The sequence below is a fragment of the Nylanderia fulva genome, unplaced genomic scaffold (assembly GCF_048542155.1).
Source record: "Nylanderia fulva isolate GAGA-0341 unplaced genomic scaffold, ASM4854215v1 Scaffold50, whole genome shotgun sequence".
Taxonomy (NCBI): domain Eukaryota; kingdom Metazoa; phylum Arthropoda; class Insecta; order Hymenoptera; family Formicidae; genus Nylanderia; species Nylanderia fulva.
The window spans coordinates 268,022-295,506 of NW_028190588.1; the positions used below are offsets into that span (position 1 = coordinate 268,022).

Here is a 27,485-nt window from a genome sequence, read left to right on the forward strand (position 1 = left end):
TAATTCTATTTAACGTTAATAACTAAATTATTCATAATTTTATTTTAATTTTTAATTATATTCGTGAAATATTTCCGTATAAATTTCTATGTACTATTATGTGTATAATGTTTTATTGTAAAAACGATATAATTAATTTCAACAGTTTAATATATATGAAAAGTTTGCAATTTAATTTGAAAAGCAAAGATAATTATAAAAGATAAATAAAATAAAAGGATTGATTATCGTTAACGCTAATTGGAGTTTAAGTTTTTTTCGCCGCGGTATCTTTGCAGAATTTTATGATCTCTGGACAAAGTATCGTTAAATAGAATTAGTCAAGCAAGACAGACGAGCAATAATAAATTTCAATACGATGTGTACGAACACGAATGGTGTTATTTATTAGGAAGGGAGGAAGGTGATAAATTTTTATCCGTCGATGAAGATGTATAGTTGAGTGATTCCCTTGATTTGCAATTACGTGAATGATGCAAACATATCAATGTGGAAATTATGTGTCATTTTATTACGATTTTTCATTACGTACACATATCATCCTAAATGAGAAAAACCTCATATTTATGTAGTTTACGATATTTTAATTTATATTCAGTTGTTTTCTAGCTATGTTATTTTACATTATTTTATTTTAGAGTAGTTAAACTAAATTAAAAAATGTACACATTTAATTAAATTTTAATATTATCCTTCTATTTGGAACATATTAAACTCTCTGCTACTTTATTTAAAAGGATTATACATTTTAAATACTTTTTAAATGATGTTATTCACGCATAAAAAATAAAACGCTGTACAACCTTTAAATTCTATAAAATTTTTTCTAGACAAATTATGTATAGCATATTATAAATATGTTTGCAATCATTTATTATTAACCATGAAATTAGTCATTAAATTTCATTCTGTTCACGTTATATATACTTAAAATCTGAATTACAAAGGGTATACATCTTTTTGATATAATCAATTTGGCAAACCGCGATGCCTTTCTATGAATGCCGCATGTATAGGATCAACGATCGTAAACGGTTGTTTAATAAAGACGAGCGCGCGTGTGTCTCTTGACGCGGTTTTCAGACACGCCGCGCCGAGTTGGTGTGAAAATAAATCGCGCGTGCGGCGAGAACGCGAGAAATAGACAGACGTCAGCTGTCCATCTTCCGCGGAAGAGGAAGAGGCGAAAGAAGCAGGACGGGTGGACCGAAAACGCGAGAATGGTCCATAGGTACCTGTATAGTGTTTCGAGCACACATCCCGTCCGTCGCTGGCGCTTCTTGGCCGCCGTCGTCATCGCTCCTCGTAATCGCCGGCGATGCTGGCTCCGGTTTTAGTAGTAGCGTCGCGACGCCCCGGGCCGACTGATCGCACGCGTGCGTGCGCGCGCGTGCGGAAACGTGCGATGCAAGGCGGTGGCGTGTTCGATACCGCGCGACAGATCGTCGAGTTCGAGGAGCTGGTCTTGCGGTTGGATCGCATCAACGACGTCGACGTCGTGACACGACGGCCGTCGACGACGTCGACGTCGACGTCGGTGCCGTCGCCGTCGCCGCCGGCGCGCGCCGAGACGTCGGTCTCGTCTCTGCCGTACGATCGTCCCGTTACGGCGCGCTCGCCCGTCGACGACGAGCAGCAACGGGTACGTGTCCACATCGGCATCGACGAAGATCTGCGGATGATCCTCGAGATGGACCCGTCGATCGTCGACGGGACGCTCGACCCGGTTGCCCCCGACAGCCGTTCCGTTTCCAACGTGGCGCGATCTTTGCGCGCCACGCGACTGCAAGGCTGGTATTGCACCGAACGAGAACTAACTTCCTTAGTGTCTGATGTTATATGTGCGCATTCTATACAATTTTACTTATTTGCCGTTAATTTTAATCCCTTTCGCAGGCATTTCGATTACCCGATATTGCCTCTTGTTCGAGAGTTTAAGTGTAGATTTCCAAGAGCACACGGATAGAATTTTCTCTTCAAATTTACCCGGAAAATTGTGATTTAGTTACAAAATCGCAATTTTATTTCTTTGCCGTTAATTTTAATCTCTTTCGCAGGCATTTCGATTGCCCACTATTGCCTCTTGTTCTAGAGTTTAAGGGTAGATTTTTAAGAGCACATGGAGAGAATTTTCTTTTTAAAAATTTATCACAAAAAATATAAACATGTACATAGTAAAATTAATTCAACATATTTTACATCTCATTGTGATATTAATGTTTTTATTGTGATAAATATTGAATCAGAAAAATTCTAAAAATTCTATAAAATTCTTTCAATACCATATTACCATAATAATAATTTGTGTGTGTATGTACACATGTATATAGAGACAGCTATAATGGTTATACGATACTTATAACCATTTGTTCCTACTTATCATTTCCGTTTTCGAGTGATGTAATTTTAAGTGTTGGTTTCGAATTCCTTAAATACATCGTCGTATATACTTCCATAATCGTGTCTGACTAATTCTATAGAAACTAAAGATAGCACAGCTATTTTGATAGTTGCATGCGCGTGAATGAATAATATTTTCGTGTCTCGACTATTATATATAAAAGAGCCATAAAATTCTGAATACTACTTATCTCTTAGTGCTTTGTTTCAGTTCTCCTTTTAATTAAAATCCTACTTTAATAAAGTTCTCAAAAATTGATTAATCGTCACATCAAATATAAAGGATATAAATGAATTCTCGGAGAAATAAATAAAGTGTGACGAGAGAATTTGTGGTTAAAAATACGAATTCCTATTATCTTGGGTTCACGAGGGAACCGATCTCCCGGAAATACTATGTGAGCAAATCACTCCGTTCAGTCCATTCTTCGTCGGTTTACGTCGCCGTTATATGTTCTCGGTTTATAATCCATCGATGTCGTCCCGTATTGAGAATTCCTCGTCGTCGTCTTCCTCTATTTGATGCGCGCGCTGCATCAGTTGATCGTCGCGCACATCGTCTACACGTCGGTCGTAAACACTACATCCAAATTTAAACGTCCTTGTCTCGCAATTCCTCACTGAACGGCGAATCACTCGTCTATGCCCGTAGACAACACTTTGCATTTGTGAGCAATCAGCGTGGCAGCATAGCCACGATGCGATGCGATGCGATGCGATGCAACGATGCGAGTATCCGTCGTATCCGTTCGCGAAGTGCATCGAAGCGCCATGCAAATTGCAACCAGGTCTTCGAATATATTGCGCAATTTCGTCACTTTGAAGACGTCGTCCGAAAACTTCCGTCGTAATCTGTTCGCGGAAAATGGCATCCGTTAAAATCGCCGAATCTCAAATCAATTCCCTGATGTATGTATGTTGTCGACGAGAGACGTCAACGTTTTATTTCAACGTCAACATCCTTATTGCTCGTATAACCTCGTGATAAAATATATACCAAACGTTATTTATCTGGCATTATTACATGCAGAGAGATATTTGATAGTAATATCTTGTTTACAAATTAATAGAGATATTTCATTTTCAAGATACCGAATGTATTTTTCATCTTCGATAAAAAGTAATAGTATATAAGATGAAATATTTCAATTATGTAATTGTATTTAATTTCCACGTTATTTCGCAATCGTATTAACGAAATCGGGTCAATTTAATTATTACATTACCATTCGAATAATATGTTATCATATTATCATACGGTATTCTCTCGAAAATATCGCCGCGACTATCATCGATCTAAAATTTCTATCGTGTCTGAATGATCCGATGTTAAATTTAGTTCTCGCGTTACGTTTAATCGAGCTTGTCATAATACAACATAAACATAGCACGCGTTCAAATCATACGAATTTAATCGTCTCTTCTTCCCGGTACAAACGCCCCGGGTACATCTCTCCATCGATTATTATCGGTGTGCGCAAAATACATCGCGTAACACCAGTTTCACACAATTGCATACACGTCATAAATATTCAAACAATTTCGTGTTATACCGGAGGGCGGGCTATTGAGGAAAAGGGGCGCAGGTGGAAAATTATGAGCGCCGTTGCCGTCAGATTGGAGGCCGAAAATGAATATGGAAGTTACAGGAACATAATTCCCTATTAATAGCCGCGTATAAATTAGTCGGAGGTTTTTTTCCTTTCGGATAAAAGCAGGAAACGCGACGGTGCGATTCATCGCGCGCATCCTACTGTACTTGGCGCGCACAAATTATCAGATATTTTTCGCTTCCGGTCGTGTCGCACTCGTACACGCGCGAAAATGCACTTCTCTGGAGGCTAATGTAAACATCGAAATCCATATTGGTACGGTTTTTTTCCGTACGTGCGTTTCGCACTGACATTTGGATCTGATCCAGATCGGAACGAAGCATCCTCCGAAAACGAGTCACTGCTTGGAGTTGAAATGCACGTTTTTAAGTCGCTTGTATCGATATATGTATATATATATATATATACATATATATATAAATATATATATATAATCATTTGCATATAACTAGCGACAATGACTTTGCGCATTTCAACTAGATAGAAATTTAAGTATGGCTCTAATGCGGTTATTTTTAGCGTAAGTTTATAGATTATCACGTTTTATTTTTAGCTCGTTCTCTCTCGCCATCAACTATTCTAAAAATATAAAAGCGAGAAGTAACAACTTTTTAGACTTATTGGTGGCAGCAGACAATTTTAAAATAAATGTAAAAATTGTATAAAATAGTAAAAAAAGCTATCGATATTTAAATGATAAATTAACGAATTTTTGATGTCTCAGTGTTTCTCAATTTGACGAAATTACGCCGTTATAATCCGTGGCCAGTTTTGCTCTATAAATGTTACAGATCTGATCATACGCATTCAACGACAATACTATATACTCATTTTCGTTCGGAAAATTGGTGCTTTTAACTCGCGCGCATTTATCAGCGGCGATGATCGCAGCTTATTATTATGATTCTGCAAATTTCTGTTTATAGCTATATACTGCGATTAATCTATTTTTGCCATATAATAATACACGGTGTTCATCATATGATTTCGCGCACTATAATACCAGGTATATACGGACGCAAATAATTTGAGAAGAAAATCATTTCTATTTAGGAAGGTAGCCAATCTCTCTTTCGTTATACAGTCACGCGATTGTATATCGCGGAGAATTAACCGATCCTCGTGTGTGTATATAATTCATACGCGATTAAATTACACAACTCATGCCCGACGGCCATCCTTGCGCCGTAAATGTTACACCGAGAGACCGTATCGCGAATAATTTCTCGCTAAATCGCTTTGTCGCACGGGCTAATTACGTCTCGCGCGCGCACGTGCTGGTCGCACGACCTTGTTCCTGATTTTCGTCCAGGGGCTTTCGATTACCTTACCCCGGTTCCGCTACGGTAAGCGAGAATGGTAACGGTAACGGTAACGTATCGGCCGGATCTTCTTCTCTCTCTCTCTCTCTCTTCGATTCTCGTGTATTTGCATAACCCGAATCCGTATCGCCCGATCGTACGGCACGATTCACAGCCACCGCACGTATATATGCATGTACGCGCCGAAGATTACGGTCGAGATTCCGTACGGTCAACTTGCGTAATTTTCCGGCCGGCAAACTCCGCGTTTACCCTCCGCATCGAGAGAAGCTTGCGAAAGCGTAATCTCGCGCGAGAGTTCCGAGCTTAATGGGCCCCGAGTCTCTACTGCGAGGCACGTGTCGATTGATCGATCGAGATCGACATTCGATACTCATATTATCGCTAAATCATTATCGTTGTCTGAAACCATAGAAGATATCTTGGTATCGATTAACATCATTTTGTTCGGAAGAAAAATATGTAATTATGGGGAAAGAGAAAATTTGCAGAAATTAAAAAAAAAATATTCTTTGTTTGTTGTGCAAATTATAATAGATTGTATTACAGAGAATTGCACGACAGTTTTTATCTCTTTTATATGTGCAATAATAGAGAGCTAGAAAATATTGCAATAATAATCGTTACTTTCTCGTCTCCGCGCTCCAACAATTAAAAGTTTCCTGTTCGAATTAACGCGACGCTCAATCGACGCAAAATGTTTCACGCGATCTTTTCGTCCGGGCGGATTGTGATTAACGGTGAAAAATTTGTAATGCTATAACAGGGAAGGTAGTGGTCATTTAGCAAGGCGTAGCGACTTAAGTGCACTTTGTTAGAAAGCTTCGTTACTGTGGATTAATCGAGTGCACCGTATAATTCCGGTCGGCATGGAAAGTTTCTTCACTTTTCAACATTGTTAATTACAAGCTATACTTTTAGCTTCCACTTTCAGTCTTTTATATTTCTTACATCTTTCATCGAACTTCAGGTTTTTTTTTTTTATTTCACATCTTTATACAGGATATTTTCCAGAGAAAGCAACGAAAAACTATTTTCTATACTCGAAATTAATGGAAATATTTGCGATATAAAATTCGATATCAATCTATTATTTTGAAAGGATTTATCTGTAGAATTGTTTTGATAAATCTGGGACGCCATATATCTTGCTATCGAACATATTGTTTTTTTTATATTGTTCGATGTTGGTCTTTCTCTATTTTTGTATCGTATTCCAAAGTTTCTATGACATTATTTGCAGCACAAACAGTATGTGTGATGGTTCACAATATGCGCAGAGAAAATCGAGCGTACGCGATAAGAGACAAGATTACGAAGGAGTACGGCTTACGTGAATGACATATTTATAAAAGTCGCAAATTGGAACTGCTAGTCTGTTGGCGAGGTATTGGTTGGCATAATATTTTAAAGGACCACTCCCCCGTACCTTAACATCGTATTTCCGTCTCGTTATCTTTTCTCTCCGTCTTATTATTATTTTTTTTTTTTTTTTCATTTTTCCTCCCTTTTTTGTCCCCGTCTTTTTTTCCTCTCCTTCGCCTCGTTTCCCTTAAACTCGATGAAGTTTTCTCGGCAAGTTTTCATCGTTCCACCCCGAGGGTAATCGTTTTCCGCTGCCTGCTTATTACGATTATGATTGTTATTATCAGTCGACACTTTCTTTGCTTTTCATAAACCCCACGAAACTTTTGTAGCTGGTATTAGCGACGTTGAAGAAAGCGGGTGGCAAAGGAAGAATTTATTTCTAGCCAGTTTGTTTCGCGGACGCGGGGTCGTCGATCTGTTATTAAATTCTACAGAGCGGGAGAACTTGAGGAGCGCTATGGGAGAGAATTCGAGAGCGGCATGGCATTTAATATGACACCAAATATATCTTGCGAGAGTTTTTATCTCATCTTTATGTCGTACATTTCAATTCCATAGAGAACTTTTGCAGACTGAAAGTCTCTGCTTTAAATTTATAAAATTTATTGAGTCTTCCTTTATAAGCAATAAAAATTCTTAACTTGATAAATCCGATACATTATGAGTCTATTAAAAATTATTTAAAAATATTGAATAATTCCGTCATTTTCTCCAAAGTATGATGTTGAGAAAAGAATTATTTACTATCATTCTATATTCTATGGGAATATATTAGAAACTTATGTATATTTACACACTACGTTATCTTACTTATTGTAGTTTAGTCTCGCTATCAATTCACTCGTGTGCTCTTTAAGATTAATTCTCTCGCGCCGGAATATCGAATATCGGAGTAAATGGCTGTTCGAATTTCACGATCGAGAACCCACCCGCGACGATAATCTCCGTCTCGACGATGAAATTCTGTGCACGTACGGCCTCGTTCGTCCGAAGCCGACATCTTAGTCGAGAGTGTACATTAATCCGACAAAGAAGCTGCTTTCCATATTATCGCGATTTATATCGACCGTCTCGCGGAAGAGCATGCGGCTATATTTTCTCACTTAATTCATTTCGCGGGGATGAAGATAAAACTTTGACGACGGCGAGCTACACCGATTTTCTTCGAGGCTAATGACATTAATACCGTCAGTCCTCCACCTTCCATATTCCGGTAATATCTTCTTGGCGATCCTTGTTCGGGGATTCTCAGTGGCGTATTTCTTCAGTGAAACACGAAGCTCGCTTGATATTAAAAAAAAATAATAAATTGTTATAAAGAAAATAAATGACGTACAAAAGGATTAAAAAGATTTAAATATCATACCATTACCATAAAAGATATTTCATTAATTTTATTTTAGCTCTCTTTCTCACACTAATTTATTATAGTAGTATAATTATATAATTTTTATATTGCAATAATTTGTGTGTTATTTACAAAATATTTTTTTAAAGTTTGTCTAATACAATATTTAGTTACATTATGTATATGTTAGAATGAATAATCAAATAATTCTTAATATATATTTAATTAGAATAAATCCATACTTAATTTTTAAATTATTTTATTTGTATTACTTGAAATTAATTAATGAAATACTTGATCAACTTTCCTGACATATTTTTTACATGTGCGATAACATGTTTTCTAAATCCGCCACCGAGGATTTCTTCTCGACGATTCTCTCGCAAAGGAAAATCTTTGCTTGAATACCGTATATAGAGAGACAGTGAATAAGAAGGAGGACCGGAGAGAGAGAGAGAGAGAGTTCGCGCGCATTTGCATGAAGCTGCCATAAGCGATTTTCCGTCGCTCTTTATATAAGCACTAAATTCAGTATTACGATCGCGCCTTCTCTTCTCTCTCTCCACACTTTATTTCGCTAACAATAAGCGGGACATGTATAAAAGCCCGCCGGCAAAAAGTGCGATACGTAGTATGGAGAGAGAAACTCGCGCAAGTATTGCGCGAGCAGACTCGTACGTGACCTTGGAGAATTAATGGTATCCAATGTAACGTCGAAAATTATTTTCGACCGTCCAATATCCAATATCGTCGAGAAGAAATATACGAGTACGCCGTGGTCACCTTCGATCCGTCGACTGTTTATATATAAAGTCAAGCTTTTGCCGCCGAAACCTTTCGCGAACGTATTTGAAATCGATGCGCGATTGCATTGTTCATGCAGGCGATAACGAGAGTTATGCAATGCAATATTTAACAATGTGCGAATTCGTTTTACAACCCTTCACAGACCTGCTATTGTTGCTATTATTATCAGTTCCAAGATGACTGGTTAATAATTTAGTAAAATATGACTTCAGGAATACTAGATATTAATTTTGTATTAATTCGATCGATAAAAAATATTTGACATTTATTATTCAACTTTGCGTCGAAATAAATTTTCGACGAACAAATTATAATCGATCTATGTAATTGCAAAAAGTTTTCTCGCAATGAAACTTTAAGATAATTAAATTTCTATTAAATAAAACTACCGGTTTTAATTCGATCTTAACAAGAGCAGTTTGGTTACATCGATTTTTAATGGCAAATTTCGTCTAGGGGCGATATTAAATTCCTTAATTAATGCCATAACGGGAGAATAAAGTTTGATGTTATAGTGTTGAAACAATACAAACAACCGGAATCGAAGATACACATTATCAAACTCGCTGTCGCTCAATTTTACCACCAAATATCGATACAACGATTTTATCAGAAAGGAATAAAACTACCCAATTCCATTTCAACTTTGACCTTACCCGCAGAAAATTTTTCATCGGAAACTTTTCCAATCTTCTATCAGTATTTTCGTTCCGTTCTTTAATCGGTCACAAGTTTTCTGGTGAACTCAGCCATCACTAGTAATACCCGATTCTTATTTCCGATTGCTACTCTTCTGGCGATATTAATTCTTCAAATTTATTAAATACATTGTGAGATTTCCTGTTAAAACAATTATTAAAAATTTAATTTTATAATAGCAGTTATGCATATAAAATTAACATCTATATTAAAAAATATCTTTGATATTTTATTGTATTAATGAATAAATCTATGTATGATTGAGGAGTAAACCTAAATATCTTTTTTTAAAATAATCGGCCATGATATGATATAATATTTTAATGAAAATCTGAAATTATAATTTTTAATTAATATTAGAAAAATTTCGTAAACATGTTGCTGAAAAAGTCAAAGCTTTTAAAAACAAAAGTGTTAAGGAAGAGAGAAGCAAATCTGTTTCTTTTAGACGATAGAAAAATTCGTAAGACGTTTTAATGGTCTCCGGGAAAGCTGGTGTTCTGATTAAATCGCCTTTCACGAGCCAGCCGGTACTACTATTATAAAAGTTGTAACAGCTTTATTACGGCCGCTCGGCTGGAAACGGAAGAATTTTTAATTTCGTAATCGTACAAAGACGATGGCTTTTGAGTTTAAGACTTGAACGAATATTCAGCGTCCTTCTTTGTGGAGGTGACGTCACTTCTTCTTTCTCTATTGGCTACAAGATTGAATCTTGAAAAGTTTGATCATTTAGTTTTCTTAAACAGTTATTTCTTAAGTTTCGTTATCGATGCGTTTCTTTAATTTTAATCCTTGTCCCGCGACAACGTAACGAGTCTGTTAAATTTTTCGTAAATGTAAAGTAAAATTTTTATGAATGCAAAATCGATTAAACAAACGACAAGCGATGATTGCAATGTTATTAATTTTTTAATTACATCAGTTTCTAGACATCTTAAAATTCATATTCAGATGCAGATATATATTTTCTCTGTGTATGTACGATAATATTTGAATAATAAATAAAATTAATAAAAATACAAAGGTACTCAAATATTGTAATTGCAATAAATTAATAAAAATTAATTGATATAAAAAAATGAATGCAAAATGAATTGAACGAACGACAAGCGATGATTGCAATGTCGTTGAATTTTTTAATTACATCAGTTTTTAGACATCTTACAATTCATATTCAGATGCAGATATATCTTTTCTCTGTGTATGGGTGACAATATTTGCATAATAAATAAAATTAATAAAAACACAAAGATACTTAAATATTGTAATTGCGATAAATTAATAAAAATAAATTGATAGATTAAAATTAATGGAGATGGAGATTGAGGAACAATATTTCTTGTCCTCTTTCAATATTCTGCGAGACAAAGTGGATGTGTGATATGATAAGCGTGAAATATCGAAGATGGAAGATCGTCTCGAAAGACGCTCGCGAGCTAACGCTCGATCCAGATTGCGCAATCTCTCTATTTTGGCTTTCTTATGGCCAGATCTTGGCTTTGTTCCCGAATTGGGAATGTCCTTCAGTCGGCAGCAAAATACGGACATCTCTATGACATACATTTATTCTTAATGCTAATAGTGCAAAGAGCGAAAAATGTTATTCGCGCCATATTAATCATCAATATTAAAATAAAGGCGATTGCGCGATTCATCGTGTTCGCAAAATTTTGTTCGCATTCTCCTCAAAATTCAAAGAAACTCTTTACTTATTTTATTGGCTTTCGATGTGCAATAAATTATATGCTTTGAATTATATGGTCGTTTCGTTATACGCGAATTTCGGGAGGTTCCGCGCGCTTTATCGCGCGAATCTCGCCGAACGCTGCCAAAACTCAGTAATATCATCACTCGAATTTACGTCCGAATCATGGCACCATTAATTCTGTCTGATAACATTTAGTAGAACGGTCGAGAGACGTCAATAAAGAGAGTTTCTGCTTAGTTATTCTGTTTGAACAAATCAACTTCGAAGCATTATCATTTTACGCAACAAGATGTTTATCGACATTAAATTCTTCTTTTATCTTCTTATATGATTATTGAATTAATATTGCAATCCATTATGCTAATGAAAAAAATTTATTAATAGTATAGTTAAATTTTGCTTAATTACACAATGATTTATTTCATTGAAACCTGTCTTTGAAAGCGCGTGTTAAAAAAAAATACTACTTAATTAATATAATATATTCGTCTTTAGAGACTCGAGCAGCATTTTTTTCTTCAACGACTCAACAGATTGTTGTTTCTTGTCGTTTCGCAACGCATTACGAATCGTACTCTGCGACGTGCCTATTATTCGCCTATCGCATCTGTCCATTAATGACTTATCTACTTGGCCGCCGCGAATCGTGCCGATTGACTTTACGGGGTTTTTCTTCTCGACTCGTCGCGGACAGATAGTTCGATTCAATAGTGTTTGCGCCGCGAGATTAATTGGCCTTACCTCGGACTTAGGACTCGACGACGGATTCTCTCAACTGCCAATGCTAAATATTCCCGCGTTTATCGTCAACAAACGCGCGGCGTCGTAATTGATCGAGCCTCATTCCGAACGAATTGATGCAGCTTTTGTCATTTGCTTTAACCGATGACTTAGAACGATAACAAAATGAGAAGAATTTTTCTAAGGTTATTTTTACTGAGAAAATGTGTAAATGTCATTGAAAAATAATATTTAAAAAATATCACTTTGAAATTTTTACTTTTTTATAGTTGATAAAAATTACTTAAAAATGTTACTTATTGTTATACATATCTTAATTAATAAATTATATATAATGGCTTGGAAAGAAAATTCCTTTAAAAGAGGAAAATCCAATTTCTTCGAGTGTGCAGACAAATGACACTTGCAATTAACTTTCGTGTGCAAGTTAGCGCGAATATAAATGTAAGGCAAAAGCACACCAGCTATAGAGGTCTCGGGACAAAAATCTTACGTGTAAAAAATATTGTGCTTTTTTTCAGTCCGCCGACATTCAAAACAGCTACGCCGACGTCGCGCACGCAATTGAAGCTGCAGCTGATGCGAGAACAGCTGCAGGAGCAGGAGAGACGACAGGCGGAATTCCGGCAGAGCTTACAACAGCAGAGACCGGCTGCTGCACCACCTAGACCAGTGCCGCCTACGCCGTTGCCCACCATTGGCGTGGATGTGCCACCGCAAGTATTACAAGTATGTGCTTCCATTGCTGCATTTACGCGACCGATGCTAAATTGCTCGCGCATGAGAATCAAATCATATAGTATTATAAAGTCACCTCGTGCGAGATAATATTACGCACGTAGATAATATTAAATTATATTATATTAAATTTACAGTTATATAGTATTATATTTTGACTTGCGTGTGATTATATGCTTTATTCGTGTGTGCGAGCAATTATTATACAATATGTATATATGTATTCAATTTTATATTTAAATTGGATAAATTTTATATAATATAGTATATAAATAGTGAGATGTGTCTTTTCTCACTTTGTTATATTTGCATAGATTGACTGATCTTTTTAATTTATTCTTATTTAAAGTTCGTAAAATGGACTTTCGTACTCGGTTTAATTCGTTCCGTTTGCACAAAGAGATGCCCCGATTATTATATCGGAAACCTTGTTTATACACGGAATATTAAATTTTTATTCAAATATTTTAGTATAGAGAATAATTATTTATTAGACTTTCTTATCTTTATTTATTCTCTGATTCGATTACACGGTTTCGATCCGAATAACTAGTAATAATCGTCGCATTTCAATATGTAATAAATATATAGCTTTTTTCCTGTAACTTTTTTTGACTATAGTTATTAAATGTATTTTCGCCTTCTTTCGTCTGCTTTTTCTCTTGACTTTCTTCTTTGATTTTCTTATATTTAATGTTGAGTAAAGTTTTGTATCTCAAAACTAGAGTTTGTGCTAGACTTCGTGCTAAGTACCGAAGTACCCAAAGTCCAACGCGATGGTCTTCTCGATGAGTAGTAGTGTCTTGTTATCCAAGTAGCAGAAGGGTCAAGCATCCGGTTACCGTCGTTTGCGTTTCCGTCGCTTAAAGCATTGTGCATATAGATATACATACAGGAGAACGAGTTAAGATAACGATACCTTATAGTTTCGAGATCCTCGCAGTTTGCCGTATCGTAGTAAGGCAAGCCGAATTCTCGAACAGCGTCGTTAATAGATCTATTCGGTACATCGTGTTTATGTAAACCTCTCGGAATAATGTCAGATAGCGAGAGAAGACACGAGAGGAGATGTAAGAGTCGTCGTACGGTTTATCTCGCGTAATTAACTACACGCGCAATATGATCACTGTGGTCACGAATGACCGATAGCTGCGATGTTTTTAATTATGTTTTTACGTAGAATCATTTTTAAGATTGCAAAGACTTTGTCTTTTTTTTCAATACAATAATTACAAACAATTTTTTTAGAGTAGAAAAATTCAGAATATATATATATATATATATATATATATATATATATATATATATATAATTATATATATGTGTATATATAATTTTTTAATTTTATTTTCCTCTTACTTACATTAACTACGTTTCTAAATTCTGAATATCTTTACTCAATTTTTAAGAAAAGTATTTAATTAAAAGATATCGCATTTTTTATTTATGACAATATATCTAATGTATAATGTCGCGAGTTAATTGGCGAGTTAACTCTTTCTATTTCTATTAGAGATCTTTATTAGAATATTTTTTTAAATATCAATTTAAAATACTAATTAAAATACCATTTTAAAATACCAATCTTTTATCTAATAAAAATAAAACGAGAACAGTCAATCGGTCTCTACAGGGTGTCCGGTAACTAACGGACCAACGATTACAAATGGATTCTTTGGTCAATTTGGGAACGATTTTTCCTCGAGCGAAAATATCGAAAAAGGTCATCATTTTTTACAACTTTCCAATATTTGTCATTATGTATCTTTATAACTAAGCCTCAAATTAAAATTTTATTATAGTAAACTCTACCTGAAATTAACTGAACAATGTAATTATATTAGACTTTTAACTCCAAAACGTTTAGTTTTCAAAAAACCCATTTTTTTCAATCGCTTATAACTCGAAAATTATTGACTCTTCTCAACATTTTTGCTAAGAAAAACTCGTCTCCAAATTGGCCAGAGAATCCGCCCTTAATCATATGGTCCGTTAGTTACCGGACACCCTGTATATATTTCTATCTTAAATTTTTTTGATTGTCAATACATGTGATACATTTATTAAATTCCATATATTTGCTAAACCCGTAGGTGCGCACGCTGCTGGAGAACCCGACGCGCTACCACGTGGTGCAGAAGCAGAAGAACCAGGTGCGTCAGTACCTGCACGAATCGTTTCGCGGAGGTGAGGGCGGCGGCGGCAATGCGGTCGTCGGCAGCGCCGATAGCGAGGGTGGCGGCAGGACGCCGCCCGTCCCGATGGTGGTGCAAAGTGCACCGCCCGGCCCGCAGCTGCATCACCCGAAGCCGCAGCATCCTCATCTCGCCTCGTACCCGCATGCTCCCGCGCTGCTGCCGCATCACCCCAGTAACCCCACGGTGGTCTCGGCGAGCCCGGACCCCGCCACCGGCACCATGTCCCCGGGTCTGTCCAGCGTCGCCACCAGCAACTCTGAGGTAAGTTTGTGTATGTGTGTATATATGTGTGTATATGTGGGTGTACTAGGTGCAGAGATCGCATGGGTGGTACAGCAGTGATTCTCAGATCGGATAACGTTCAATTTCTTTCTCTTTCTCGTTTCAATATTTAATTGTGCAACAGATTAAATTAGATAAATGCATTTTCAGAGATTTTAGGTGAAAGATAAAAATTATTTTGAAATATTTGAGGTTTCACAAAGAAACTGAAAAATTGTATTACGTTATGCTAATTTTTTTTTTTTATATTGCTGCGATGACACGAGAGTGAGAGATTTATAAAGTTTAGAAATGCAGTTTCAATCGGGTCGGCGCATTTGCATTGAGAGATGCGCGAGGAAAGCTATTTTTCTAAGTCATTCCCGTTCATTTTATCCAATCTAAGTACGATTGAGTTTTCGATTGATGCTAACTGGTCTTATGCAATCCATCGGTTATCCCGCATCGTCGGACGCGATGAATTTATTCTTTCTCTCTCTCTCTCTCTCTTGTTCAATAATTAATCACGGATGCTTTCGACATCATCGATTCTTGCGTAATCTCGCGAAACGCGCCACGAAAATAGTTTCTATGGCTCGCGTTTGCGGTTTCCTTTAACCCGGTTACCGGATTCCTCTCGCGATCGTTTCTCGTCGTCGAACCGAGTGCATTGATTTTTTTTTCTTTTCTTGCAGTCGTATTAAAAGAATCCGCAAACGCGAGAGATACGGGCGTGCATTTAGCACGATACCGGGAGCACGTTTCATGACGCTGCAACATCCAAGTGGAGATTCACGGCACGCACGCGGTGCTAATTGCCGTCTAGGTTTGCAAATCGATCTGATTTGCGTCGCAAAGCAGATTTGTAAACGATCGCGAGGAGGAAACTGCAAAAGTAGGTCCCTTGGTAGGCTCCGGTTCGTATTCTCATCGCGAATTTAGCACCGTAGCTCGCCGATTACGAACCCTCGGCGACATATCACGGTGTGCACAACATATTATTTTTCTGGAACGAGTTTATTTTTAACGTCAAATGACGCGAACGAGAGTGTTTGCGCAACTTTTAACCATGTTTAAGGAAAACATTTCCATTTCAAATAGATACGTAACTCTTTTTTGCGGAGTATGCTTTAATCCACGCACTATACAAATTTATTATATATAGTGTTGTATTTAATATTATTTCTTCAATACTGCGCTATATTTTATATTTTCAACATCGTACTTTGATGAAGAAGGAAAGAAAGAATGCTCATTTCGAAATGATAGTAAATTAATTAAAAGCGCGAAATGATTGAGTTTATTTTTTTATATCAAAATCAGCGACAGACTGGAATTATTAGTATTAATATTTGAATATAAAAATAAAGCCGCGCTCTCTGTCCTATTTTTTCTCAAAGCGTCGAATGTTCTTCGTCATGGATGCGGAGAAAATTTACTGCTAAATTTTGGTCCTCTCTGATTTAAAATTTTATTTGTATACAAAATAATATTTCAAAAATTTGGTGCATCAAAACATGCATCGAAAAGGATCTTTGCAGTCTTTTCAATCTGCCACTGACACAGAAATTTTTGTCACGATTAATTTGCAGGGCTTTGATTAAAAAGCGAGTTATGAAACCTTTTTGACGTACGTAAATATAATATACATATTTACAACATCTCTTTAATCTTGCTGCATCGCAAGCTACGAGTAATAATACGTACGAGTGCTCTTGTTTGTCTATAATACCCGGTATATGATGCGTTCGAGAAACGAGCTGGTGGCTCGTTAACTCATCATCTTTACGATCCCGGGGCTCTTAATAAGGCGAAATTGTTTTTGGTGACGATGATGTACGTACAAACACACATACGTGCACGCACGGCACACAAGCACGCATATCACATACCATGAACGGTCGCCTTTAAATTGATTCTTTGATCCATCGTGCCCCGCCGTGGAAGAACCCATATACCGGGTGTCTCGACCAATATTCTCGACAAACATTTAAACGGTTCTCATTAATCCATACGCGAGTTTCTCATTCGCGAATTTTTTTCTCCCGCGTTGATTAAACTCTCCCGCGCCGCGAATTTCTTGGAAATCAAACGAGTTCAGGCTATATTCGTAGAAGGAAAAAATTCACTCTTGAAGCATGAATACGTGGAACAAACTTACAGTTATTTACGTTGGATATTTGAGTTAAAAACGCAGCTCTTGAACGAAAATTTTTTAAACAACGAAATTACCTAACAGATATATTTATTTGCTTTTGTAGAGTATGCTTGATAGAGTATAGTTAATTGATTATATGTATATTTCTTAAATTAAAGAAATATGTAATATGACATGACGATAAATTAACTTAATTAACAATTGATTTTTGATTGATATATCTGCTATTATTTTAATCTTTTTGTCAGTTTTACTTTCAATTCGTTTCTAAGAAATTTCGACACACATATCTAGCAAATATAATTTTACTCGGTGACGGAAGTCTCGAGAAAAATAACAGCGGGTTAATATTTGCGCTTCTTCAAACGACTGCGATTCAGTTCGTCAGCTGGACCGGTTTGACGGTGGGTCTCCATTTTGAATAATGGATCAGACGTTTCGCGGGACAAAGTAGATATTCGCGGCATTCGCCGACAAGGGACAAAGTGCTTTTAGTCAGATACCCTGTAGCAATTTGCGCGATGCATTCGTCGGCACATATTCCCCGATTATTATGGACGTTCGATACCGCGAGAATATCCAATATCTCCAGAGCTGTACAAGGTTGGAATGAAATATTCCGATAGACGAGCCCCTGCGATTACTTTCGACAGGTTTTGTAGCCACTGCAGTATCGATCAGTTTTATTTTAATGAGATATTTTCAAACGAGCTTATATATCACCTTTCGCGGCTCTTCAATATTGAAGATATTAAATTTCTCTTTCTTTTTTTTTTTTTTTTTTTTTTTTAAAGGAATGTACACATCGTAAATCTTGTCGTGAATACGGTATAATAAATCGAGAGCAAGTGCGGTCGCGCTTTTACTTTCGGTTCGTTCGATTGCGCCATTCGAGACAGATAGCACCGAGCAGCGATTTCTTCTGCTTTGATATTCGGCTCGCATCCGCGAACATGAAGAAATCTCGGTCTCTGTTGAACAGTCATAAAAACAATCGTAAAAGAGACGACGCATTTAGCATCCCTCGGTCGCGTTATCCTCGCGCGTCTACAATTTTAACGATTTGGCCTCTTGTTCAGGGAAAGTATATATTTGAATGCAAGCATATTCGAAATGGATTCTACCCTCGAGATTTTATCGCGTGTAAAGAATGATCTCGATGCGTGCGTCGTCGATATCGTGACCGTTTGAGGGCAATTAATCTTCGTTACGCGATTGATGTATCAAGACAGTGTGTGCGTTCGTTATTAATTTCTATCAAGGTTATTCTTGTAGAATTAAAGTTTTGCACAGAAACATCTGTTAATTTCTTACGACGATGAATATTATTTGTATTGCTACAATTTATCGTGATATTTATATGTATATAATTAACAGTATATTTGGAAACAGAGATTTTTTGTTTTCTTACCAAGTTTTTAAAGCTATTTTGAGCTTAGGATATCCTAGAATTTTGCAAAGTCTTGGCAGTCGATGCACTTAATTTTCATTGGTCTGATATTCACAGTGTATGCAAGTCTTAAGCTCTTAATACATCGTAGTTTGAATGGCTTAGAGTCTTAATATGACCCTGGTGTTTGCACCTGTTGCAATGCAGAAATCTCATTTGTACGCTCGCATTTATATATAACAGTTTCGCTTGATATATATATTCAACAGGATTCACTTCCGAATTGTACAATTCACAGTAAGTAGCTATATATTAATTAATTCTTTTTATGCTTTATATTAGCGCGGGGGTTTTTATTTTTAAAGTCCCAACTTTAAGAAAACAAGAATTAATTATAATAAAAATATATCTAACCTAATTGTTAATTAATTAGAATACAGATTTCATGAAAAATAATTTCAAAATTCGTATAAAATAAAATCTGACTAGATTCTTTAAAAAAATTCAGACTGTCGAATCATATGAATTTATTTGGAGTAAACAATTGCTTATATTGTTAGTTTTATTTCAGACAGGAATTTTTATTTTTAAGGTCTCACGTTTAAGAAAACAAGAATTAATTATAATAAAAAAATATCTAACCTAATTGTGAATTAATTAGAGTACAGATTTTATGGAAAATAATTTTAAAATTCCCATAAATAAAATCTGACTAGATTCTCAAAAAATAAAAATGTAGACTAGCGAATCACATTTTATTTCAAGTAAATGATTGCTTACATTGTTAGTTCCATTTCATAGACGATTTATCTGGTCCGAACGAGACAGCGAAGTTATTATCAATTTATGGATAAAATATAAATACATTGCCGGAACCTCCGGAATCGATCTGCATAAATCTTTCATTGCAATCGAAATACATTCTAGTTTCCATAGCGCCAAGTACAATGTCGACGAAGGCTGCTCGGAACGAAGAATCATAAATTAGCGGCGATGCGGACGTTTAGGCTCCGTTACGTAATGGATGTTCCCTCCTTCGTCTCTCTTTCTTTCTCTCTCTCTCTCTTTCTCGTCCGAGACACACTCATCTAAATATTCCCTACCGACGTTCCTGCTTTCTGCAGTATTTCAGCTGATTGCGCTGCTTGGGCGGCTCTAGTTTAGCGACGTCGATAGATCGCGCTTACCAAATACGAGATCTGCTTCTGTAACCAAACCAGTGTCTCGTATTTGTAACGCGAGCTCGGAATACGTAATGCCAGGTGAAAGAAAGAACCTAGATCTGTATCCGATAATTTTTTTTGTGATTGACTTGTTGATTTATATGTATCGTTGACCTGATAAATTAGACACTCCACATATGACAGATTGAAAAAGAAATATGTATACAATCATCGTTTCGATTTTCTTCGAATTTTATTATCCTTTGCAAATCACAAGAAACATGAAATTGTTTCTGTAAACATCGCATTATTTTATTTTATTACATTTGTATTATTTGAGAAAAAATAGCGAATGTATTACATAAAAAAATTTATACAGCTTTTATTATAATAAATTAATGTATTAAGTTTTTCTATAATTTGTGTGAATAATACATACAATGTGAATTGTATTTTTTCGAGTTTAAAAAAGCAAATAATGATGCAAGCTGAAATTCTTCCTCTCTTTCAAGATGGAACATTTACATGCTATAGATAGAGTCATCATTAAACTTTCATAGTTCTTTAGAAAAGAGTTGCACATGTATGTTACATGCGGCATGAAACACACGAACGAACATCACTGTCTGCCTGCTGTGTGTAATCTTTCTCTTGACTTCGATAATCAGTATTTACATTTCACTCTTATGCTCTTATCAAATCCCACTTTTCAGATTATGCGACGTAGGTATTTGACTCTTAAACCTCCGTCTCACTTTTATCATCTTATTTTATTATCTTATTAACATACTTTATTTTATAAAGCATATCTTGATAAGAATAGCGATATTACAGCGTATAAAACAAATAGAAAAGTTTTCGAAAGATTACAACAATTTACTAACGAAATAAAAATCTTATTTTTGCGACAAATGCGCGACAAATCCGGCAATGTATTTATATTTGCGCTTTTTAAATGTCGCTTTAATTGTGCGTACAAATTTTGAATAGATAAAAAGCGGGACATATTAAATTCTTTTCGATCTCCGTCTGAAATTTAATGATCATATCATTCGCGCAGTATCTCGAACGTAATTGCATAAACGAGGTAAGCATCGTAATCGCGCGTTATATAAGAACAATCGTAAAAATATTATATCGGCATCTGTTAACGCGTTATTATCGCGCTTTCTTTCAATTATCCGCAGCTCGATTCTTTCAAGAAACTCTTTCAAGAGAAGAATGACATCAGAAATTAATTATTAATCTCATGCATATATAAGTGTTGAATACAAATTTATTGATGCCATTATTCGTATAATATATATACATCATCGTCTTGTTTTTAATAACAATAATTTCTAGGCTTGTGTCGTAAACAGTCATGATTCCAAGTAATTTCTGCAAGTAATTCATTCTCAGACGTAAAAGATAATGTGTTATATCTCATTGTCAAGCCAACGTTTTGACGTAACTACTGTGGAGACATTTAAGGCTTGTTAGATCACTATCGTCGTCTGTTTTAATATATCATTCATCCATTTTTCCGGTAATTATATAAAGAGATACAAAAGTCCGCAATATCGTGCCTTTAAGATAAGATTAAATTGTTCGAAATAATCTAATCTAGCATAAATAATTTTCATTCGATATATATTTTCTTTTTCGAAAGATTATTACTCCAAAAAAAGAAGAGGCCAATGTAAAAATTTGAGCGTAATTAATTGCAACTAATTTTTCAAGTATCGTCAAAAATATATACTAAAGAAAAACATTTTAAAAAATCGGAAAAATATCCAGTTTTTATGGTTTCGAAAAATTCGATAGCTTAATAGAAGTTGAAAGCATTTCCATTTTTTTTGCCGCAGTTTCTGCCTTGTTTTTCCGTATGTAAGTTTTATTTACATTTAAAAAATAAAAAAAACACCATGTATAGAGTGAAAAACCTATTTCGACAACGGGGAATGAAATCTCCAAATATACGATCGATTCGATTCGCGGTGCACGACTGACAGCAACCTGTTGCGGCCAGTCGTCGGCGCTCGAGTGAGCGGTAAGCGCGTGGCGCGCGAGCCGAGGGCGGCCGAGGGGCGCCGGAGACGGCCGAGCGGGTCAACGCGCGAACGAAGCGCTGTCGCAGCGCGGCGACGGGTTCAGCTTTCGGTTCTTTCAGAGCACGAGTTCGTCGTCGCGTCGTGAGGTGTGTTGTTTGTTGCTCCTGGTGGGCGCGCAATCGTGCGCGGCCGCCGTCTCTATTGTCCCCGAAGAGGTGTGCGTTTCGCGCGATTGTTGACCAGTCGGCCATTTAGCTCCGTCTACGTACGTCGTCGTGACTCACGCGAGCGAGTTCGAATCGCGGCCTTCGAACTTGGCGCGCTTTCTCTTGCCGCGCACGTTTTCCCGCGCGTCGCGCGTATCGATTGATCGATACTTCAGGGTGTGCGCAGGGCGCCGCATTTCGCGACGACGCGCATCGTGGTTTTCGTCGCCGACGAAGAATTTCGTACCGGCCGGATCGCGGAGTGTCATTTTCCTCATCAGTCGAGGAATTTAATTTAATTTCCCTTCCCCGGACTGTATCTTGTGCGAGAGAAGAACGCGCGGCTGTTCAAACGTGGATTACAACGAGCGATTACATGTCCAGTGCCGTAATAGTCGTCAAGGACATCTTGTGCTTTAGTTTCAGACATTTATGATTGTGCGCGCGGAAACAGAGAAGGTAATAAACTGTCAATCCTTTTTTATCACCAGCTTCGTTAATGGACCGTAATAAAGCGTCTCGTGTCTGATCATAATTCTCGAAGAAGGATGAGATCGATCGCGTCGGAGGAAACTCGACGAATATATATTTCGGACTTTATTTCTCGCGTGTGTTGTAGTGTCGCTTAAAAAGGAAACGAGTGAAAGCATTACCGAGGCGTTGCGACGAAATTTCACGGCAAATTTATTCGTTTCAATACGATCGTGGAGTTGCACAAAAGGTAGTAGTACATCGAAAGGTAGAAACTCGATTCACATCGAAAACGATATAAACGTAAAACGTGACAGCCTTGGAAACGTTGGACACAACTGCACTGATAGATTCAATCGGTAGATTCTTTCCAACAACACAAGGATTTTCCTCGAGTTTTCCTCGCGTGACCTCGCACCTTGTCCTTGCCAACTCATCGGAGTATAACCGACCGGCGTCGAGTATACTGGGCAATTCCGAATATATATATATATATATATATATATATATATATACATTGCAAATTTTCCGTAAACGATTCCGCGAAACGCGCGCGATTGGGAAAAAACCTACTCTAAAGTTTCTAGTATTCAAATAGTATTTAAAAGTCGCGGAGACGACTAAAAAGTTTCTAAATATTATAATCGAATTGTTTTCGAGATGTGTATTTTTTCTTTGAGTTATCACAAGATACATTGATCATCATCCTTCCGAAGATCATCAGAGCTGCGAAAATTAATCATTCGAAGATTTCGAAGAGAAAAAAAACGATCTCCAATGAATCCTTCCATTCTACTTATCTCATAATTTAAAAGTGTTATAATAGAAAAGAACGACATGCTTTAGATTCAGGTTATCCGTATCATCGTGCAATATATCGTCGAAGAAACGAATCGCGGATCGAGAGGCGGGTGTTATCTGGTAGCCGCGACCTTGAGCCGGAACGCGCTTGCAGGTGAAACGCAGCGGGAATCGATAAACGCGCAAATAAGAGCGAGGAGAGCAAAAACGATCGAGGAAAATGCGCCTTTCCTTGTCGTCGTCGGCGCGGCCGTGTCGCCCATCCTGACGACGAAAGTGTCATCGATCGACCCAATTGCGATTGTCTCTCGCGCGAGGCGGACGTCGCCTGGAGCGAGAAAGGAAACGACGACGACGGATCCGGTGTACGGATGACGTGTCGTGCTCGGAGAGAAACGCATGGAATAAGAAGAAACGCGAGATTCAAGCAGGCGCGACAACGATACGGTTTTGTTATCTAATTGCCGGCGCTGATTAGGCAAGCGTGTCTCAAGAGCGTTGTAGTGACTTGCTGACAATTATCGCGGAGAAGCATCGTCTTGAATCGGAATAAAAGGCACAAGTTCGTCGCTTGTCAGTAGGAAAAAACCGACGGATATTTCGGCTCGATTGTTTCGACGTTTTTGACAATTCCGATTATTGACAGTGAATGCGGTGTGTCAATCGGAAAAGAGAATTTTGTAACGACTGATGGAAGTATTGTTGAAGGTATTGTTTGGAATGACAACTTGCAGCAAAGCTGTCGAGGACAGAAATAGACGGAATTAATTAACGATTCTGAAAAATTGAATATCGTGAAGGCTTTCAGATCTTCGATGATATTGTTATCTGATCACTGATAGTGATTAAGTCAGTGTATTCTTTCGAAATACTTGCACTCGACAATTATTTATCGCTGGAACGGAATGACATTGCGTGTTAGTCGCAATAAAAGAACTGTTTAGCGTTTGGTATTTTTCGAGGAAATAAAAATATCGAAATATCTTTCTCAGGGTCTATACTTTTTTCTTGCATCGCGCGCGAGGAGGAACAGAAAATTTCCTTCACAGACTATTTAAATACTTGGTGCGAAACGATTCACGCCGTATCGATCGGAGTTTAATTTAGAAATCGACTGGAACAGTGATGGGTTTTCGGCGCGATTTCGGCGCGCAGTGCTCGCTCGATTGATCGAAATTGAAGATCGAATATCGGAGTGCAGCAGCAGCATCCTCAGGAACTATTGATAGTATACTTGGGAAGAAATTGACTGGAAGCGACAGCTTTGCGCGTGCAGCACGTGTCGGTTTTACCAACGTCGTCGCTGCATCATGCCGGTGTTTAACATTATCACGCGGAGATGTAAGGTGAGTGAAGTGATTTAGAAATTATTCCTTCCTTGTGGTTTCTCGGGCGCACCAGGATCTCGAAGATGATCAAATATTATTTCGCATTTTCGACGCCGCGCGACCTTCGCTGCGACGAATGTGGATAAATATCATTTTTTAGATTACATTCACAGCGCGAACAAAAACGAATACCGCAGCACTTGTGGAAAACATTTGCTTTATGATCTTTTTTTTCTTATTGACATTTTAATTTTGCGCCAAGGCTGAAAAATTCGTAAAAATGACTGTTGAAATAATTCAACATTGAATATTGTACCTAGAGATAGAAAGCGTTCAAGGTAATCGTTAATATTCAAGGCAGGAGAGATTAGTATATATAAATATCATTTAACTCTTATACATTTTTTAATGCTTAATGTGTATCGTACTTTATCGAGTTGGTAAATGATCAACCCGGCATATGCATTACTAATGCATTACTAATGCATTACTAATTGCCCAAGTGCCATATGGAAAACTATATTTTGCCTTAATCGGGTCGTAACTTTCATTTTCACGACGACGACGTATGCACTTGGAGCACACCGTCATTACCGTCATTACGTGCAAGGTGGCACGGAGAGTTAACAGGTTATTTTGACTGTGCGTGATAATCATGCCGCGTTTTCTGTGATTCGCCATTTCCGCTCGACGTCCGACAAAGATTTTTTCTTCCGTGATCTCGATTTCGTGTTTTCGCGTAGGTATTCCATGATAAGATACAGCATATCACAGATAAACATATCTATTCTGACTGCAAAGATTGCTGTTATTAATGTTAGCTCTTTCAATCAACCTTAATTATCTGCTTATTTTTAACATCTCAGTAACAGCATAATTTATATATCTTTAACTTTTTACCTTTGTTTTGCATAAAAGATAAATTGAATTATTTATATATTTATATAGATTTTTATATATCTATAAAGATATGACTAATAACACAAGGCATATAGTATTTCAATTAATTTTTTTAAAGAGAAATTTAAATGTGTGTGTGTATATAATTGAAAAAGTATTATTATATAATTTGAAAATTATTTTAAATTGATTTTTTATTTATTTCATATTTTAAAAATTAATTTGTAAAAATTTACAAATATGTTGCAATTTGCAAACAATTTAATTGAAATTTCTTTTTTTTTCAGAAATAAATATTTTTATCGGCTCTCAATATAAATAATATAAGTATGCTGTCTTCTAAGCTGGGCAATAGAGCCAAGGAAACGAAACGAAAAATTAATTAAATGGTAAGAGCAGTCGCCCGGAAAGTGAAAGACGCGGGTTCGATTCCCGCTTCAGTGACTTTTCGGACCTATATTTTTCTCGCTTATTTCTCCATATGTAAGTTTCGAAATTAATTTATATGTGGAACTTTGGGATCTCAAATTGAGATACAGTTCCGTTTAATTAATTTTTCGTTTCGTTTCCTTGGCTCTATTGCCCAGCTTAGAAGACAGCATACTTATATTATTTATATTGAGAGCCGATAAAAATATTTATTTCTGAGTTTATTCACGCCTTGGGCTAATCACGGCGGTATTTACTAACATCTACTAAAAAGGCAAATGAAAAATATAGGATCGAAAGGGTCTGAATAGCTTAGTTGGTAAGAGCAGTCGCCCGGAAAGTGAAAGACGCGGGTTCGATTCCCGCTTCAGCGACTTTTCGGACCTATATTTTTCTCGCTTATTTCTCCATATGTAAGTTTCGAAATTAATTTATATGTGGAACTTTGGGATCTCAAATTGAGATACAGTTCCGTTTAATTAATTTTTCGTTTCGTTTCCTTGGCTCTATTGCCCAGCTTAGAAGACAGCATACTTATATTCTTTTTTTTTATTTCTATAAATATTGTTACGATGTGAGCAATTTTAAAATATAATTTATGATTAATTTTTCTGAGTAATTAAATACTAATCAAAGTCAATTTTCTCAAGCATTCAAGCTATGAAGTTTGGATTTGTGCTCGACAAACAATTAACAGCAGTCTGTTTACATTTCGATCGAGTGGCAGACGTAGTCGATAGGTAGATTAATCGTTTTATCAATGGCATGTTTCGACACGCCAATCTACAAGACGTCATGTATATCTTTCTCTTCTTATCTACGAATTGTCACGTATGATATTGATAATCTATCAGTCGAAAGCATTCTTTTCGTAATGTATGTTTCGACACGTAAGTACAGTGGTTGAAACTGTCAATTTAAACGAAAATAACAATGCAAGATTTGAGACGTTGTAAAATACAAAAAAAAATTAACGTGTCATTATTGATGTAAAATTATAGCTTTTTGCCTTGATGTTATTTTGCCTTTGGCAATTTGAAAAAATGCCTAATATATATTATATTTATACACAGACATATTCTCTTTTTAAATACTGCCTTTTCAATAATAAAAGTTACGCACAATTCTACAAATTAGCTTCAATATTATAGTTTTTGTTGGTCATTACGTGCACACATATCTAACGATTAGGAAACAATGCGGGAATAACACAGTTATCTCGCGTATTTCCGTTCGAAAATAATCACACGCACACTCGTGGATTAATAACTTGCATCCGGACCGTCTCGTGGTGGGAATTCATGAATCGCCGTAGAATGAATCGTTGTCGACGGGCATTTGATGGGGAGGAAATGCCGACGTGTGTATTGGAAGCGCATCGACATGAGAAAAAAAGAGAG

At 36.7% G+C, this 27,485-nt stretch overlaps 1 protein-coding gene across 2 annotated transcripts in view; it reads left to right on the forward strand.

The window, feature by feature from the left end:
* Mitf (transcription factor Mitf) overlaps positions 1-27,485 on the forward strand; it is a 75,421-nt gene that overhangs the window by 12,428 nt on the left and 35,508 nt on the right. Inside the window, exons 1-3 of one of the 2 annotated variants that reach the window (XM_029310356.2) lie at positions 1,354-1,794; positions 12,531-12,738; positions 14,841-15,206. In XM_029310356.2, coding sequence (XP_029166189.1) covers positions 1,406-1,794; positions 12,531-12,738; positions 14,841-15,206 — 963 coding nt within the window. In that variant the 5' untranslated portion in view covers positions 1,354-1,405. Of the gene's footprint in view, positions 1-1,353; positions 1,795-12,530; positions 12,739-14,840; positions 15,207-27,485 lie in introns of those variants that run through there. The other variant, XM_029310357.2, reaches the window with a different exon arrangement.